Source organism: Eulemur rufifrons, chromosome 24 (assembly GCF_041146395.1).
Source record: "Eulemur rufifrons isolate Redbay chromosome 24, OSU_ERuf_1, whole genome shotgun sequence".
Lineage (NCBI taxonomy): Eukaryota > Metazoa > Chordata > Mammalia > Primates > Lemuridae > Eulemur > Eulemur rufifrons.
This window is the reverse complement of record NC_091006.1, coordinates 23,993,155-24,012,659: the sequence shown is the minus strand read 5'-3', so window position 1 is coordinate 24,012,659 and position 19,505 is coordinate 23,993,155. Positions and strand designations below refer to the sequence as shown.

The 19,505-nt window shown below is 34.9% G+C and overlaps 1 protein-coding gene across 3 annotated transcripts; it reads right to left on the bottom strand.

The window, feature by feature from the left end:
* Positions 1 to 3,411: 3,411 nt before the first annotated feature.
* On the bottom strand, positions 3,412 to 16,519 carry LOC138375092 (UDP-glucuronosyltransferase 2B4-like). 3 transcript variants are annotated; one of them, XM_069458470.1, is made up of 7 exons: positions 16,172 to 16,519; positions 15,761 to 15,820; positions 14,283 to 14,431; positions 11,019 to 11,150; positions 8,609 to 8,696; positions 7,490 to 7,709; positions 3,412 to 4,019 (listed from the first exon to the last, which is right to left on the bottom strand). In XM_069458470.1, exons 1-7 carry the CDS (start codon positions 16,482 to 16,484, stop codon positions 3,740 to 3,742), a joined length of 1,242 nt encoding a protein of 413 aa, XP_069314571.1. In that variant the 5' UTR covers positions 16,485 to 16,519; the 3' UTR covers positions 3,412 to 3,739. The 3 variants fall into 3 exon arrangements, with proteins under 3 accessions (XP_069314571.1, XP_069314569.1, XP_069314570.1); XM_069458468.1 differs by having other exon boundaries at positions 15,761 to 16,519; XM_069458469.1 differs by lacking the exon at positions 15,761 to 15,820 and having other exon boundaries at positions 16,013 to 16,519.
* Positions 16,520 to 19,505: the final 2,986 nt, after the last annotated feature.

The window sequence follows — 19,505 nt, the reverse complement described above, 5'->3', positions numbered from 1 at the left end:
TGCCGAGGTTCCAGAAGGGAGCACTTCAGCCCCTACTATCTGTTGATGGGTTATCACCGCATACCCAGCTCTCCATTGTCCCTGACCCATAAAGCTGCTTCCATCAGTAAATATCTCTAGGTCTAGTTTTCTAGGGATGTGTCAGTCAGATCCAGCTGGCTAGAATAAACTTGTTCGATTATTTGTGAACAGTCATGCTCAGGTTCAGATGGCATTTGAGGAAGTAAGGTGTAAGGCTGTAAAGCAGAGACTGCTCTCAGTGTTATATTTGGATTATTCAAAAGAATGACCTGATGTCTGTCAGGCCTCCCAGAGGTCAGCCAGTATTCTCCTTTCTGTCCCAGGAAAGGGAGCACACTGGGGGGGCCGGGAGGTGTGCACAGTGGTGGGCTGGCCTATTGTAAACTTTTCTACCTCTTGAAGCAGGTCACAAGTGGCAGCGATAGCCCGAATGCAAGGTCATTCCTTTGTGACAATGTCCAATTGCTTTGAGAAATAAGCAGTGGGTCTCTTAATATTTCCCAGGTCCTGAGTTAGCACTCCTAGACTCATTCCTTGCTTCTTATGCACCCAAAGATCAAAAAGTTTTCTTATACCTGGGAGTCCCAATGCTGGGGCAGTCAACAGTTTTCCCTTGATATTTAAGAAAGCCCTTTGGCAGTCCCCAGTATACTCTAACAGTTCATTATCTCCTCCCCTTAAGGCATCGGACAGAGGCTTAGCAATAAGTCCAAAGTTAGGAATCTAGATTCGACAGAAACTGGCCACGTCTAAGAAGCTGCACAGCTATGACCGAGTGGTAGATCTCGCTACTCTGGCAAGGGCCTCCGTCTAATCAGGGAGCAGGTTTCTCTGTCCTTGGGAAAACTTGAACCTAAGATTTTAACTGAAGGCTGTGAAATCTGAGCCTTTTATTGGACACCTTGTACCCTCGCTCAGCCAGGAAGTTTAGAGTTAGTATAGTGTTCTGGTTGGATGCCTTTTTTGTGGTGCTATCAACCAATATGTCATCAACATATTGCAGTAAAGTCCCATCATTTTTTTTTGTCATTCTCGTTTTTCTTTTTTTTTCTTTTTTTATTTCAGCATATTATGGGGGTACAAAAGTTTAGGTTACGTATATTGCCCTTGCCTGCTCCCTCCCCGCCCCCAGTCAGAGCTTCAAGTGTGTCCATCCTCCAGACAGTGCGCATCGCACTCATTATGTATGTATACATCAATCCCCTCCCCCCCATCTTGAAGATTTTGTTAATTTCTCTTATTTTTTTTTTCTTTATTTTTGACTGACTGGGTTAATTCCAAAGCTTTGTCTTCAAGTGCTGAAATTCTTTCTTCTAGTTGGTTTAGTTTGTTTTTAAAACTTTCCTCTGTATTTTTCAATTCCTTAAATGACTCACATTTCCAATAGTTCAGAACTGTATTTTTGAAGATGTATCTTATTACTGAATTTTTAATTCATTTTTTTATACTTTTTTGTGTTATTTTTTTTTAGCGAGCACACATCGTCTGCATGACTTTTTAATTCATATCCTGAATTTTTTTTTGTTTTATTTGTGTTGGTTTTCAAATCTCTTATCAAAACCATTGATCTTACTTGTGATCCATGTTTTGAATTTCATATCTGACATTTCTAAAATTTCTTTTCTTTTAGGTTGCAGTCCCTTGCTGGAGGCCTAGTGTGATCATTTCGGGGTGTTGAAACAGCCTTTATGTATTCTTATGCTGCTTTTTTTTTTTTACCTGGAACCTCTTTCCTCAGACTAAACAGGTTCATAGTTCACCTGTTCTCTGCAAGGATTTCTGTTGCTCAGTGTAAAGAAGGAGAGGTAAACTGAATTTTCACTCATGCTGGTAGGTACCAACTATGGTGTGGCTAGAAATTTGGATCTCTTGGAGCTCAGACCCCTGGAAGAGTGTTCAGCTGTCAGTGGTGGTGGCATAGGTTAGGTAATCCCCTATGTCCAGTCCCCTAGATGAGTTTGAGTCCTGGAGGCACTAGATGGAGACCAAGCTGGCCAACTTGCTCTCACATTTCCTGGGGTTCAGGGGCTGGCTGTGATAGTGATAGGTTGGGTGATTCCAGAAGAATACTCAGGCAGGACAGAGGTGGCTGCACTGGGAGCCTGGGTCAGGAGAAGTGGGCACCTCTTGGTGAGATTAGTAGAGGCAGACACCTGTGGGATGTAGAAGCTGCTTTCAACTTTCTCTCTTGGTGGTTTCAGCAGTCTCTGTCCTTCAGGACCACAAAAACACCCAGATTCCCACCCAGATTCCCGGCTCCCACCTGTGTCCAGCAGCAAGAGAGGTGCTGAATTTAGTTCAACCTCCTGTGTGCAAGGATACCAGACTGGTTGTGGGATGGGGCTGAAATGCTTCAGTGGTTGAGGTGTGGTTGTGCCAATTAATTGCCTCCAGTGGGGGTAAGTTCCTCCCAGAAGAGACAGGCACCTCAGGAGAGAATTGGTAGCTCCACCTTCCCTTATAGGTGGTGCTAGCTTTTGTCCTTGTGGCACACAAAAGCCAGGGTCTCTCTGGTGCAGGAGATTGTGTATTCTGCCGCCTTCTGTCCTTAGAAAGCAACTGTGGCACTTCCAGGTCCCCTTGAGGCAGCCTGCCTCATGGGTCAGAACTGCAGGAATACTGTTGCTCTCCTGCCTCTCCCTGTTCCTTTGAGTTTGTCACAGTCCATGTGGGTTCTTAGGAATGTTGGTGTGGGATCCAGTAAAAGGGAGACTGAGGGGCTTTGACTTCCCCCACAGGACAGAGGCCCCCAGCCTGTGTGCAGGCACTATGGCACCTGCCATCTCAGACCGAGCATGTGGGGGGGAAGCAACCCTACGTGGGCCCACAGCCCACTGGTCTGCTCCCAAGAAGCCCTCAGTTCAGCGATGGCCGCAGGGCCTGGATTTGTCAGGGCAGAAGGGCTCTCTGACAGATTGGGAGCTGGAAGACTGGCACAGATGTGAGGGGAGGAAAAGTAAACACTCCTACCTGCCTCTTCCACAGATGCTGAATCCCTCGGTGTTTAGACTCTGCCAGAACCTTTCTCCTTTTTGTTCTGCTCCACAACTTCTTCCTGTGTGACCTCCAGTTAGGGTAGATTTTAGAACCTTTCCCACATATTTCACCTGGCCTATGCTTTCTTCCCTGAAACTTATTCTTCTATTTAGGATGATCTGGTGACCAATGACTCAGGTTGGCCATCTGTCCCTGTTTCTCTCTGGTAGGTGTTTTTATGCAATTCTAACTATTGAACAGTTTTCAACAGTTCAAATACTATACCTAAATGAAGTAAACTTCCAAATACTATACCTAAATGAAGTAAACTTCCAAATACTATACCTAATGAAGTAAAGAATTCTAGGCATCTGTAAAACAATATTAATACTGAGACAGGATATCTTGGTGGTCTCATGTTCATGTACATTATGTAAATGGTACAGTTTAATAAATATTTTTGATATAATTTCTGAATTAGAGTAGTACGTGTCTCCATAAACCCATATCATCTTTAATTTTTTTATTTTTCCCCAGCTTTTCTTTTCACTTCACAATAAAGCATTTCTAACTTTAAAAAAAGTATCAACTATTTCATAAACACACTTTGATTTGACAAACTAAATTGTGAAAAGTCAAGTGGTTACAGGAGGTTGGGAATCTTACATCACAAACTCTTCTTGCTCAAATAAACTGAAGGAACTCCATCTATCAGAGATTACAGTTTCAAGCCTAAATCTAATTACTGCCTTTTTTCCTTCTTTCCTGCTGTAGCAAACATCCGCCAAAAAAATAGACAACACTTTGTGAAGATGAATATAGCAGTTGCCACACAGGCCAGCAGGAACCCAATCACATCCAGAGAGTGGTACTGGAACCAGGTGAGGTCGTGGGCTGCGACCCGAAGGTGTTTGGCTCCTTTGTGGCGCATGACAAACTCGATCCAGAAGACTGCTCGGTCTAGAGGTTTCATGGGCTGATCGTGATGAATTCTTGATAATTTCATAGCATTCTCTTTATACCTGGAAAAAGAAAACATAAAGATTCCAACACTGAAAGTAAGCTTATTGGCTAAACATATCAAATTCATGAAAGGTTTTTGAAAAGTGTCCTACAAATAATTCAAAGGAAATGTCACAAAATTGACATAGAATTTGAATATTTTAATATGAGTCATTATAGGCAGCTTGATCTTTAAATTGGAATATTATTCTTAAATATATTTTTTAAAGGGAAAATGGGAGGTCAGGCGGGAAAGTTAATATCTTTCTAGCAGAAGAAATATTATGAGCCATTCCACGTGCTGTAAGTAAGATAGTGGAAATGCAATCTGAGAATGATCATCTTGATGTTTTCAAAGGGAATTGTGTCATGGTAGTTGAAATGCCTCCTGAGAAGTCTCTCTGCTTCTATTCTACTTTTCTGTCTCCTACTCTCTGTTTCCTAACCAGTATCCAAAACGAATTTCTATGAAACAAGTGTCATATTATTACACTCCGAGAATAAGATTTCCGTCTGGATTCTCATCCCATTAAGAATCTGTTCTTCATTCTACAGGACCCTGCATTGTCAGTCCCTGAACATCTCCTAACCCTTTCCCCACGCACCTTCTCTTCCAGGGAAGTTGTCCTTCTCTTGTCCTTTTAGCTACCACGTGTGTACTCACCTTACCACCTTTAAACTTTTTGTCCCCTCTCTCCCTAACTTGGAACATTCTTCACAGAAAAAACACAATGGTTGCTTCTATCTCTTTTTGAGGCTTCCCCTTAAATGTTAACTGTCAGAGAGGCTTTTCCTGGTACGGTAGCACCCCTGGGATTTCCTCTTTTTTAGTGTGCTTATTTTTTCTTTTGATCTTAGAGTTTTAAAGTATATCTTCTGAAATAAACCCTTAAATAGGAAATGCGTAAGATAAATGTACATACTCTAGGTAAACAGCTCAAATGCTAAAAATTAACTCGAAAATTATGTAGATGCCAACGTACCTATCGCTCAGATCATGATATGTGGTATCACACCTGCCTAGTAGTATCCCCTTTTCACAGACCATTTTAGTTACTACCCCCATCCTCAAATTAAGTGTGATCCTGACTTGTAACAGTATAGATTGGCTTTGCTTATTTATATCATTAAGTCATATAGTGTGTCTGTATTTGTGTCTATCTTTTTATAGCAGTTTTTGTTAATTTTATTGCTGTGTAGTATATGTTTGATTGACAAATGCTACAGATTATTTCTTTGTATTACGTAAGTTTAATGGATGTTTATGATGTTAACATTTTTGGACACTATTAATAATTCTGGTATAAATATTCTAGTATATGTATCATCAGGTATTTATACATATTTATACGTTTCTGCTTCCTATATATTTGGGTGAGGAATTTCTCAGACAAGGGTGTGTGCATAATTATGATTTTTTTTTGTTGACTCTGTATTTTATCAAAGTATATTTTTAATTACTAAATATAAAATACTAAATATAAAATTACCATTTCTTTGACTATTTTTAAATCATATATATAGTATGGCTAGACCATGTATCTTTATGATTTTGAATCTATAAAAATTTACTGAGTTGTGATCTATAACCCATTATATGGTAAGTTCAGGTAACTATTATATATATTCTTGATAAATGTGTATTTCCAGTTTATACACATATAAACACGTGTACATATACTTCTTGTACATATATATGCTACACATAAATATCTAAACATATGTCACATAGATTACACTTTTATGTTGTGTTCTTCAAAGGCTTTATGTCCTTAATCATTATTTTGTCTTTTTTTTTGTTTAGATTTTATATTAATACAAGTACTGGTATATTTACATTTATATCTAACATCTCATTCTGTATTTTCTCTTCAATTTTCCAATCTGTTTTATTTTTATTTTCTAATTTTTTGTTGCCTTCTTTTAAAGTATTCTTATCACTTATTGTTTACCATTTTTTTAAAGTATTCCTTTAGGTGATACTTCCTTATATAGCAATATTATCGATAGTAGTAATAAGTGCTGAATTGATAGTAGCTGGTCTAGGCATAACATTTTCCAAATTATTTCCTGAGGTATACGGAAACAATTAATTACTAAAGATTTATTTTATCAAAATTAAAAATTTGTGCTTCAAAGGGTATCATTAAGAATGTATAAAACCAACCCATCCAGAATGGAAGAAAATATTTAAAAATCATATATCTGATAAGAGATGTTATCACAATATATAAAGTATTCTTATAAATCAATAATAAAATAAATTAAAATTAACAAAATGTCCAAAAGATTAAAATAGAACTTTCTCCAAAGAAGATATGTGAATGACCAGTAAGCACAGGAAGAGATGCTCACTATTTTTAGATATAAGAGAAATACAAATTAAGACTAATGAGAGACTACTTTACACCCACTATAATGGCTATAATAAAAAGAGAGATGAGGAGTGTTGGAAACAATATGAAGAAATTGAAACCCTCCTATTCTGCTGGTAGCAATGAAAAATGGTACATGTGCATTGGAGAACAATTTGGCATTTTTTCATAACCAAAATTTGTCATATGGCCCAGCAATTCCACTAATAATTTCTACTGCCATAATATAAGAAACATATTTTCACACCAAAATGTGTATGACAATGTTTGTAATTGGAACAAACAAAATGTCCATGACCTGATAAATGGATGGATTAATTCTGGTACATTCATATACCAAAGTGTATTATACAGCAATAAAAGGGAACAAAATATGGATACATGCAACAACATGGATAAAACTAAAAACAATATGCCTAGTGAAAAAAACTATTTACAAAACACCATAAATTGTATGATTCCATTTATGTCTGATTTCTAGAAAGGGTAATCCACAGAGACAAAAATAAATTGATATTTACCTGGGGTTAGGGGCTTATTGCAAAAGATGTCTATGCCCTATGAAATTTCACTGGGGTTGATAAAAAAGTTCTAAAATTATATTATTGGGATGGCTTAATGATTCTTTAAAGATACTAAATATATTTATATCTTATACTCTAAATAGGTGAATTTCATGCATTGTAAATTATATGTCATCAAAACCTATTAAAGTGATGATAATATAAAAGTAAATTTGGGGCAAGAAAAAAGTAACACATTCAGAAATTTTAGGAATTGAATTAAAATATTTTATCATATTTCTAAGTCCATTACTCCTTTTAACTTTGAATTCTGTCTTTTTTTAAAAATTCATCCATTATACTTATCTATGTATCAGAAGTTATTTTTATGTAGAAGATTTTTGCACTAAATGAATACTCATTAAATTTATAGAGTTCAATGCAACTGTGAAATTGCATTGAACTGGTAAAAAATAAAAGCAGATTTCACACTGGTTATGTAATTTAAATTCTTTCAATATTAATATACTAAAAAGGGATGAATCTCATCTTCCTTGTTGACAAGAAAACCTATCTATAAATACCGCATAGCAAAAAAATTAATATACTCACATAGGGTCATTAATGACTGTCTTCAAAGCACTGAGCAAATCTGTACTTGACATTGTGTTGAAGTCCACTCTAACAGCTGCTCCTTTGGCCTTCATGTGAGCAATGTTGTCTGGTTGTTCCGCAAACAAAGGAATGCCCACCATTGGGACCCCATGGTAGATGGCCTCATAGATGCCATTGGCTCCACCATGAGTTATAAAAGCCTTGGTTTTTGGATGACCTAGAATTGGGTGAATATCAGTAAAATTATTCATTATAAGTCTTAGGAATAAAATGAGAAACGCACACTACAGGACACTGAAAGTGGTAATGTTTTCTAGATAACAGATTAGAATACCCATGAAACTGCCCTGAAATTGCTGTCAGATTTCAGAGGAGGAAGCACCTACTTTTGCTGGAGAGGAAAGTGAAGCCTGCATGGAAGAAAAGGCGTGTGACTTGAGAATGGAAAAATGAATACAAGATTAGCAAGCAGAGAAGATGAAAAAGCACATTTTCAATAAAAGAAATAAAATGTGTGAAAAATAAAAAAGGAAGAAGAAAAGAAAAAGATTGGGCATATGTTAAACACATATTCTCTTAAAAAAAAAGTGCAGTCACTGAGTCTGACTTGTAGAGTGTCCAAGGCAGCAGGGAGTGTCATGGGAGCAGTGCTGAAATCAGAGGAAGGACAGGCCACACTTCCCTGCGAAGGTGTTAACACATTATAATAAAGCCTAGGGATTTATTCCCATAGAAAATGCAGTCACTGGTAATAGAAGAGCAACTGTTATTTTTCCGTGTCATGTGGAATAACCTTGCAGTAGGGAAAAGGGTAGGAGTGCAGTTGTAGAAATAGGAGACAGAGAGACAACCCAGGAAGATATTGAAAAATTATCTGAGAAGCAATTACACCTCATATAAAGACACTTTGTTTTTGGACATAAAGAATATGAGTGTACGTAACAAAATGCCAACTGTTATAGTTTATTTTTCCCCCTAGGGCTTGAAAATAAATATAGTCAGGTTTATTTTTGAGGTTTCAAAAATAAATATTTAATATGTTAGTTGCTGTTGACCTACAATCACTCTAACTGGCTGTTAATCATATATTCAGTATTTTTTTCTCCAGTATCTTACCAAGAAGGTCATTCTGGGGCAACCACTTGTACAGCTGAGTATTGGGTCCTAAGGTATCTGGTTTGTTGCCATCAAATCTCCATAGAACCTGATAGGGTAAAGAAAATACCTTGTTCTATGGGTGGAACTTTGAAGTTATGGCCCAATAAAACTCTAAAGGGGTTATCAATCATCTAGTTAAATCCCCTCCATATAAAAGATGAGGAAATGAGAACAAGGTTGTAAAGCAATGAGAACTACAAAAACTCTGAGGTAAACAGGATAATCAGATTTCACATGCTTATGGTTACAATCACTTTGGTATATAAAGAATTTTAAGTAACATAGACTAATGATACTTTCAATGGTAAATTCAAATGTTTAAGAAATTGACAGGCCGGGCGCAGTGGCTCACGCCTGTAATCCTAGCACTCTGGGAGGCCGAGGCGGGTGGATCGCTTGAGGTCAGGAGTTCGAGACCAGCCTGAGCAAGAGTGAGACCCCGTCTCTACTAAAAATAGAAAGAAATTATATGGACAACTAAAATATATATATACAAAAAATTAGCCGGGCATGGTGGTGCATGCCTGTAGTCCCAGCTACTAGGGAGGCTGAGGCAGGAGGATCGCTTGAGCCCAGGAGTTTGAGGTTGCTGTGAGCTAGGCTGAAGCCACGGCACTCACTCTAGCCTGGGCAACAGAGTGAGACTCTGTCTCAAAAAAAAAAAAAAAAAAAAGAAATTGACAATGTATTTATAAAACACATACATCAGTAATGATGTTTGCATTTATTTTACTTGTGTATTTTCTACTAGCTGCCATTTTCTAAATTTAGTAATATTCTGTTTATTCCTCCTTTTAAATGTTTATATTTAATTATCTTGGACACTTAATAGTTGTACATATGCATACATGATGTCTTCATACAGGCATACAATGTGTAACATTCAAATCATGATAATTGTAGTAGCTATCACCTCAAGCATTTGAGTGATATGAGTAGTAGTTTGTTTATATCTACTTTTTATATAAGTCATTTCTTTACAGTTTGACATTATTTGATTTACAAAAATAATCTGTAAGATGAGCTACTGCACTTCTTCCAAGAAAAAGTTTAAGTGGCAATTTTTGACAAAAATTCAGAGTGTCACTGCTATTTTTAGTTTTGAAAATTCTTTGAATGTAGAAAAATAGAGCTGGTGGTCAATTTATGAATAACAACACAGCTGTTGAAAAAGTCTAAAATTCTGTTTTGCTAAATTTTGCTTCATAGATCATTAACACTTAGATGATAGGCTACAGCAGTGATTCCTATGGTCTGCTATAACTGACCATTTCCATGTTCAGTACTAAAATAAGCTTATTGTAGACTTTCAAGGCAATCTTTATAAACCTGAAGAAAATGTAGAAGTGTTTACCTTCCACTTGCTATTTGAGTGTTGAAATATTTTGAGTTTTCAGCAAAAATGTAGCACAGGTCATTAGGAGAATTCTATGTCAGATAGAAAACTTAAAAAGTAATTCACAAATACACATAGACTGCAAATGTATTGTTTATGTTATTAATGGGAAATAATTTTCCTGCTGTATCTTATGGAAGGGGTATCTGAACCTCTTCCCATTCCTGCCTTCATTCTGATTGATTCCTTCCTTTACTCCATGCTCCTTCCTCAATCCAAAGGAGGTGTTTGTCTAGTGGTTTGATCAGAGTCTTGTGGGGCCACGTTTTAAAATGCACAGGTTCTACTGTAAGGGCAGGATCCCATCTGCATCTTTACATTACATCCAGGCCCCGTCCAGCAAGGCAGGCAAGTTTTTCTTTCTCTGATTCTACTTGGCTAGGCAGGTACCTGGAGTAGTGATCTCTCAGCCCAAGCCATCCTTTCTCTCAGTAGAACCCTGAACAGCACACCAAATAGGCTTATTCCAAATTTATAGGAGGTATAAATGGTCAGATCACATGGGAAGGCTAAACTGCAATGCAGTGCAGACTTTTTTCAATACCTGCTTATTGTTTTTGTGCTAGTGCAAACACTCACTAAAATTTAACTCCTTTCTGATAATATCTGTAGTGTATACTGTGCCCTCAGGAAGTCTGTTACAATAGGATTGAATGACAGGGTAGAATTGGGTGATTTCTGTGTACATGCTTTCAATACCATGAGATTTAATAATATCAAAACTTCACTGCACCTTTTCAGTATATTTGTTATGATCACAATGTTAATGTCAAAGTTATTACAAATGAAATCCCTCCTCTTTACTATTGTAGCATCTTCCACATATATTTTAGTGTTTGAGCTGATATATCTGAGATAAGTAGAGCTATCCTAACAGATAACCTTTAGGACAGAAAATTTCTGCAGCTATACACTTTACAAAGTTTAACAGAGTGATTCAGTAGCTGTCCACCATCAGGCACTTTATCTAACCTTTTGTGGGATCTGGGCAAGGGCTGAGGCAATCACATTGGCCCTTTCTTCTGTTATGTTACGGACCATCGATCCCAGAGAAAACACCACAACACCATTTTCTCCAGAGCTCTGGACAAAGTCTTCCATCTCCTGTGAAGAAAGAATGTGTTCCATCACAAACAGGTATCAGTATAAGAAACATACTTGAAAAGATTGTTAAAAACATCTAAGAAGAGAAAATCAAGTATTATCAGGAATTATTACAGCAAGGGCTGTTTTTTAACTGAGCTAATCACTAAGTGTTTTGGAAAGTAATGTGTATTATGAGATAGATGTCTTCTATCATGGATATTTGTGCAAATATGTGTTTGCATGTGTATGCATGTATGTATGTGTGTGGGAGGAAGAAATGAAGTAGAGCTATTAGAATGTAGTTGGGAGAGACAATGCTAGAAAATATTATACCCAGACTCTCCATTTATTGTATTTGCTATTATAATTTAGTTTTTAAAGGTGGCTTCATTTGGCTTTAGTTCCATATGGTTGTAGTTCTAAATCACTTTTGTTCATTTCAGGCATTTTTCTGTAGATTTTTTTTTTTTTTTTTTGGTTTGGAGCCATTGGAGTCATTCTCTGAGTATTATAAGGAGGAAATCTTACTAAGACTTGGGATGATTTTATATCTACATTTCTTCAGTTCTATAATCTTTTCTACCCCACTTAAACTTTGTCAGAATTTGGCAGTGTTTTCCCACACACGCACACACAAAATAGGTGAAGGCTAATAATCACTGCTATTCAGTATTATGATATTGTGGTTTAGAATTTTAGTGAAATAGTCCCAAGGATTCCATTTATATATAGAAGTAGATGGTCTATAGTTACATAGCTGAATGATCATATTTCCTAGGTCATTGTTCAGGTTTGAGATATTTTTTATTCTGAAATTACACTTGAAATTGATGTGCTATTATAACTGTCTGGGAGGGACTGTCATTATCCCCTTCCTGTGTCCCACAGACAGCACCTTTGCCACACTGGAGAGAACCACCAGGCCTTTCTGTCATGGAGATCGGGTGATTCTCCTGAGTAGTTCACTGGCAAGATGTGAAATTCTTGGTGAATATGTGCTTGCTTGGAGTGGATTGAGAATTATCTTGACTGGTATTTTGCATTCTGTGCCAATTTTTAAATTTTAATACATTCTATATAGGAATATTCTAAACTATTCAATGTATTCTCCCACCAAAGAAAACAACCAACCAACCCCTGCCCCCCCGAAAAAAAGCAAAGAGGAGAAACTACAAAAAGAAATGTAGAACCAAGTGTTTCCTGTACAGCTCATCCAAATCATATACTCTTTTTTTGTTGTTGTTCCTTTCATATTAAATTTCTTGTTTCTTTCTCTCTGCAAAATAATGATCAATGTCTTTCTACATAACAAGTAAACTTTCATATGTTAATCCTTGGGATGAACTATCTATTTAAAACACTTATTCACACACACAAAAAAATAGTCTTAACCAATGACATCAGTTTTAATAGGAGAGTCACTGCACTTTTAACACTATTCCATGTAATATATGGGACATCCAGGTATTCTGTGTGATTCAAGTTACCTGAAGCCACATTTCATGTAACTTGTGTTCAATGTTTTGTCTCACTGGCTGACTGCCTATAAAAACCTTCGTTCATTCAGTATGAAGTAATACAACTTCTCTTTACAGATTCATTACTGATCTCACTCTGTGACACCTTTATAAAAACAATATAAGATCAATGTAAGAAATTTTGTAATAGTATGAAAAATCAAGAAAAAGATATTGAGTTTCATCCAAACTCTCTGTATATAGTCCCAATTTAAAGTTTATGTGCTTTCATTATTAGTTTTGTTTTATATATAGAACTCAATGTATTTATGTGACCTATGTTTAGAAGAGTTTAATCTTGTTGTATATAAATTGAAATCATATAAAAAATTGTGATCTTATTCTCTTCATCATTTTGCCCCTCAGTTTCCAAAAAAACTTGCATTATGGTTGATTAATTATTTTTTGGTAAAATTATTGTAGTAATATGGTATGAACATAGGATAAGTTTTTAATCTTCCTTTAATATAAGATATTTAAACTACTTCCAGTATTAATTTTATGAATATCTGCCACAAATATTGAATCTGCCCACCTTGATTTATTTTTGATTTATATACTTTCATAAACATATACTTTGAAACCAACAGCTATATGCATTTTTAAAATGCTTGATATATTTTGCCGAATGTCTTACAATTTTAAAATACACAGGTATTATCTCAGAACTTAATATGTAATGGAAAAGTTAGCAATTTGTAGGAATAATTACTTTATATAATAATTAGAGAATACATTTCACAACTATTGACTTGAATTCAAATCATTATGCAAGTTAGTAGAAATGGCTAGTATTAGTATTTATCACAATTTTACTACTAGTTTTTCTGTTTCTTATCCTCCTTCTCCTACTCTCTTCCCTTCTTACTGGCATCATCATCTTCCCTTAAAGCAAAGGGGAAATTTATTAATAGGGTTAGAGTGCACAGAATTTTCATTAATCTTACCTCTCCTTTTGTCTTTTGTGAAAATTACCATAAGCAATTTACATTTAACATAAATTTTGGATTTTATCTTTGAATAAGATTTCAGTTTTATGTTGGTGCTAATAAAAAGGTAGACATAAAATATCTCATAAGATATTACATTAATATGATAGTGCACTAAAAAGCTTACTTTTCCTTTTGTGTTAAAAGTATGATATCACAATAGAATATATTGGGTTCTTGTGTTCCATCATATGGAATATTATTTTATATGCTGGCAGAATTCTTTTGTAACACAAAATTAAGCTTACTTTTGAGATACAATTAATAGAATTTATTTGATCTTTATTATATATGGACTGTACATTTACTCTGAACTTCTCTTTTAGGCAATTATGATGTCCAGACAAAAAGTTTCCTCAGGGAACTTTATTGAGGTATCCTACAGATTTGGCCTAAGGCAGGAAACACCTGCTCTGATAAGGTAAATCATCCCTTTTATGCTCTAAGAGGTAAAACTCTGGGGTCTCAGTGAAGAATCATTTCAATGCTGGAGTGAAACAAGTAAATATTAAGTTTTGCTGTCAATATTTTGGGAACACCTTTATATTGGTGAGGAACGGTGTTCCTTTTAAGCTAGAATAATGGTGAAGAGCCTCAACTCTTACAATAAATAAACAAAACCAAACAAATAGGAATATATTCACCTTAGGCAGTGGTTTGGCAGGTTTGCAATGGAGTCCTCCAACGAAATCAATATTTGGTAAGAGTGGGCGAGGAAATTCAAAATCCCAGTAGGTTCGAATAAGCCACATATCAGCTTTCTTCATTGTCTCATAGAACGTAGTGGGTCTGCCTGAATGGGAGAAAGAAAAGAAAACATAGAAGACACAAAAGAGTTGTCATGGGAATAGAAAAGTAATTTCCTGAAAGGAGTTGGAATAATGTAGCCAAAGATATATAAAGTGTTTGTGCTTTGATAAAACAAACACATACACATATTGATATATAGGCATGATTTAATTCCCATGTACTACATATGTTGCACCTAGGTTTGTATAAGAAAAGCAAAGTGCTAAGAGAATTTTTAGAGGACAGTGTCTCTAATATTACGTCAGCATATTCACAATCATCAGTAATTATTAACATAAGCCACTCTGGAATTACTCATGCATTTGTTTATTTTCTAAAGTTGTTGTACTAACAAGTATACATTTACACATATCTTTGAGCTCTGCTATCAATTAATCCTACAAAACACATAAAAATCTTCATTGTAATAAGTACTGAATAGAGTTTCAACAGTTGATGAAGGTAGTCTCATGATCCTTGGTTCTCCAAATGTATAAAGAGATTTTCTGAAAATATGGTTGAAATTCTTGTACATACTACTTCTTTGGGTTCATGTGAAGACCTTAATAATATTATTATTTTAAGAAATTAATACATAATATTTACACATGGAAGCTAGAATTCTTTAAAAATTATAGGAAAGTATAGAATTTGCTACTACTTCATTTGGCTCATATTTTACTTAATGTAGACATAAAATTTAATAAATTAAAGACACAAACTTAGATGTTCACACGTCAGCTAGATTTTAGGCATTAAAACACATAATCTCCAAGCCCATAGTGAAGAAATGTAGAAACATTGAAAACCTCAAATTTTAGTTGTTTGTTTCTGAGATAGACCTCTCTCAACTCTGATGGAATTCTTTTGGTTATACAGAAAAAATATTTTAATTTCTAAATAAGAAAATTAAGGTACATAAGGAGAAACAACTTCCTCAAAGCTACATTAATAGTCGTGCTAGAACAATGTTTAACTCCTCAATCTACACATCTGCCTTCATCAAGATGTTTCTTGATATGTCCATTCACTTTTATTAGAGTTGAGAAAATGTGTAATAAAGTAGATACTAGATTGCTTAAAGAAATACCAAGTGCTTTAATTTGCATATTCATGACTTCATGGGTGTACTGTAGAAGTGGTGGCCACAAGGTTCTAACTCATCCTATGATTTTTCCATAATATTTGTGAGATTGATAGATCATCTTATATTTTCATTTCATAATTGCATTTATAAAACACACAATTGTCTGATTCATAGTCATACAAGCTCACCTTCCAAGGCATAAGGAAAGATAGGAATTAACAACCACCAGTTAAAAACATGACTTACCTAGTACTTCACTGTAGAACTGATCCCACTTCTTCAAATTAATTGTTTGGAACCAAAAATCAAAATAAAGCACATATATCATATTTTTTACCCGCTCCATGAATGTCATTTGATCACTTAATTCTGACATAACTACAGGTACGTAGGAAGGAGGGAATAGAAGTCCTCCACCATGCTTCTCAAATGCATAGCCAGGAGAGAAGCGGAGACTATACACAAGGGATGTTTTAAGTATCTCAGCCAGGAGCTCACCACAGGGACCAATGGGATCTGCAAGAACCACATCAAACTTTGACTCTTGTAGCCTTGTCATAATTTTCTTGTTTAAAACAACATTTTCACAGAGCTCTTTCAGAATTTCATAAAATTTCCACATGATTTCTTCTATTTGTGAAAAATGTGACCAAAATGTAGCTTTTGGAATATCATATGTCCATTTATCAACCAGTTGGATGACAACATCTTCAAAATCACTTTTAGTTAAAGATGTAGGAAAAACTTCAAATTTAATACCAGCTGCTTTTTTCGGATCAACAACAATGGAAACAGAATGTGTCAATACAGTCACCTCATGTCCTCTCTGGACAAGTTCATCCAGGATTGTCTTCATATTCATCCAGTGGCTGTATTCTGTGGGCCACACCAGCACCTTTCCACAAGTCCCAGAGCTAAAGTAACCACTCAGTTGTATCAGCAGAAGAACTGAAGTCAATTTCATGGGCATTTTGGTGAAGTGCAATGCTTCTTTTACATTTGATGTTCCTTTCTGCCATTTCTCATACTTGTATCCAAGGATAAATCAATCAAGTTAAAATTTAACTCATATAGTTAAAAGTAACTACATTATTTGAACAATGGGAGCATGTGGTTTATAAGTAAACAAGGCAAAGGTAGATGAGCTCTTATTTACTGAAGTGTGTTTAATGTCCCTTTCATGTAATTGTAAGTGCTATAATCCAGCTAATTTTGATGACCTGGCATGTGCAAGTAATAGCCAATTGAATCCAGAAGCATATAAAAAGTACACTATGACCAACTGTGATTTATCCAGAAAAGTAAGGATTGTTTAACATACAAAAATCAATCACATACTTTTACATGATTAAAACCCTTCACAAAGTAGTGTTAGAAGAAATTTTCCCAACATGATAAAAAATGTCTATGAAAACTCACAACTAACATCATATTTTTTGGTGAAAAACAAAAAAAGATTTTTTTTCTAAGGTTAGGAAGAAAACAAAGTTGCCTTGTTTCATCACTTCTACTCTACAGTGTACTGGAAGTTTGAGTCAGATCATTAAACAATAAAAAGAAATAAAAGTCATCCAGATAGGAAAAGAAGCACAACTATTTCTATTCACAGATGATGTGATCTTGTATGTATAGGAAATCATAAGGAATCCACATCAAAAAAAAAAACTATTAGAGCTAATAAACAAATTCAGAAAAGTTGTAAAATACAAGAGAATCACACAAAAGTCAATTGTATTTTTCTCTCTAGAGTAGCAATGGAAAAAAAATCCATTTACAATAGCTTCAAAATGAACAAAATAGTTATAAATAAATTTAACCATGGAAGTGAAATTCTTGTACACTAAAACTACAAAATATTGCCCAAAGAAATGAATTAAGAAAAAAATAAGTGGAAAAACATTCCATGTTCATATACTTAATATTATAGAGATAACAATAACCATCAAAGTTATCTACAGATTAGAGGAAATTCCGACCAACATTTCAATGACCATTTTGATAAACTTGTAAAAATTAATCCTAAAATTCATATGGAATTGTAAAGGGCCCTCAATAGCCATCACAATACTGTCAGAGAAGAACCAAGTTGGAGGACTCACATTTTCTAATTTCAAAGCCAACAACAAATCCGCAATAACCAATACAATGTGATATTGGCATAGAGATTAATGCATATAATTAAATAAAATAGGTGTGACCATCTTTGTAATGTCAACTTATTTTTGACAAGGATATAAAAAGACTTCAATAGAGAAAAGAAAGGTTGTCTTTATTTACGTATTTTTTTTTAAACAAATTGTGCCGGGCAAATTGGATACTCATATACTACAGAAGAAAGGTGGATTCTTGTCTCACACCATATTCTAAAATTAACTCCTTAGGAATTAAAAACCTACATGTAGGAGATAGAACTATAAAACTGTTAGGAAAATAAAATGAGTAAATCTTTGTGAAATTAAACTTGGCAATGGTTTCTTGGATATGACACCAAAAGGACAAGTAACTAATAGAGAAATAGATAATTTTTAATAAAAATTATATGTTTCATTAAAATTTAATACTTTTGAGCTTCAAAGGACACCATGAAGAAAGTGAAAATACAGCAAACAGAATTGGAGAATATATCTGCAAATTATACATCTGATAAGGGGCCTATATGAGGAATATATAAAGAGCTCTTAAAATTACATAATGAAAGGATAAAACAAACCAATTAAAAAGTAGGCAAAGGACAAACAGGTATTTCACCAAAAATAGACAGTAGTCAATAAGCACATAAAAAGTGTTTAACATCATCAAGTACCAAGGAAACGAAAGTCAAAACCACAATAAAACACCACTTGTAAAATAAGTGTGACTCAAATGTTCAGAGATAAAAGAATCATTGACATAAGACAATATTAGAATGAGGTGAGAAAAATTAATACAAAAGCAACTATTTGGATATTATTAAAATCAGAAATGGATTCCCCAATTATATGAAATGCTATTGTTTATATGAAATAAAATATAATTGAATAGATGAATAAAAGAATGAACAAGATCAGCAGTAGAGAGCATTGGTGAATTCTCAGATTTTCTGACTGACTCTCTGAGCCCTCAACAGGAATCACCTAACATATTAGAAATTGCCAATTAGCTGATTAAAATATGTGTTATTTGTTAACACTTTACATTAGTGCCCTCCTGATGATCTGTTTTACTTCTAAAGCTCTCTTTTTTTCTAATTGTTTTTCTTAATTTTATTTTATTTCAGAATATTATGGGGGTACAAACATTGTGGTTATATAAATTGCTTTTGTACAGTTCTTGACCTTAACCTTTCATGCTATGCTTCACTGAGGAATTTGTGAACTGATTCAATATATTTATTTCAATTTTTAATTCATTCTGTTTTGACTCTTGAAACCTGCATGTACTCCTTTTGATTGACCCATCCAGCTTCAAACATCTCACCCCCTCTGACCTAGGATTACTTATTAATTTATACCAGTCTTTCTGACCTTAATCTTTGCCAGTTGCTCTGAGCCACTGTCATACTCAGGATTCTAGAATATTTACAAATAACAAATGTATGTCTTGTAACTTCTCTACACCAAAGAAAAGTCAATAGAAAGACATGAGAAGAAAAAATAAGTGCCATAAAAGAACAGAAAACTTAAATAGATCGACTGAGCTTTAAAGAAAAATCACAACAGCTTATAGTTGGATAAACTTTGTGACATGCAAACTAAAAACCAGGAAAATCTGCCAGACTGCCACTGCCTACTTCTGCTCCAATTGAAAATGAGCCTCAAATCCCAAATGTAAAAACTTTCTCAAATGACTTCCCTCTTGAGTCCAAAGAAAGAAGCTTACAAGCTACTCCAGACATTAACCTTTCTTTCTCCTTTTTCCTATACAAATGTCTATTATTAAAGACCTGTTTGCCTGCATGATATGCTTTGCTTTGAAAGCCCATCTGTAATGCTATCTCCTGAAATGAAATACA

Bases quoted from the DNA above. Each gene is read 5' to 3' on its own strand.
- LOC138375092 (XM_069458468.1), bottom strand. From the start codon at position 16,484: ATGCCCATGAAATTGACTTCAGTTCTTCTGCTGATACAACTGAGTGGT. The intron at 14,432-15,760 runs GTAAGTCATGTT...TCTCCCATTCAG, and splicing joins GTTCTACAGTGAAGTACTAG to GCAGACCCACTACGTTCTAT. The intron at 8,697-11,018 runs GTTAGATAAAGT...TTACCCTATCAG, and splicing joins TTGCCCAGATCCCACAAAAG to GTTCTATGGAGATTTGATGG.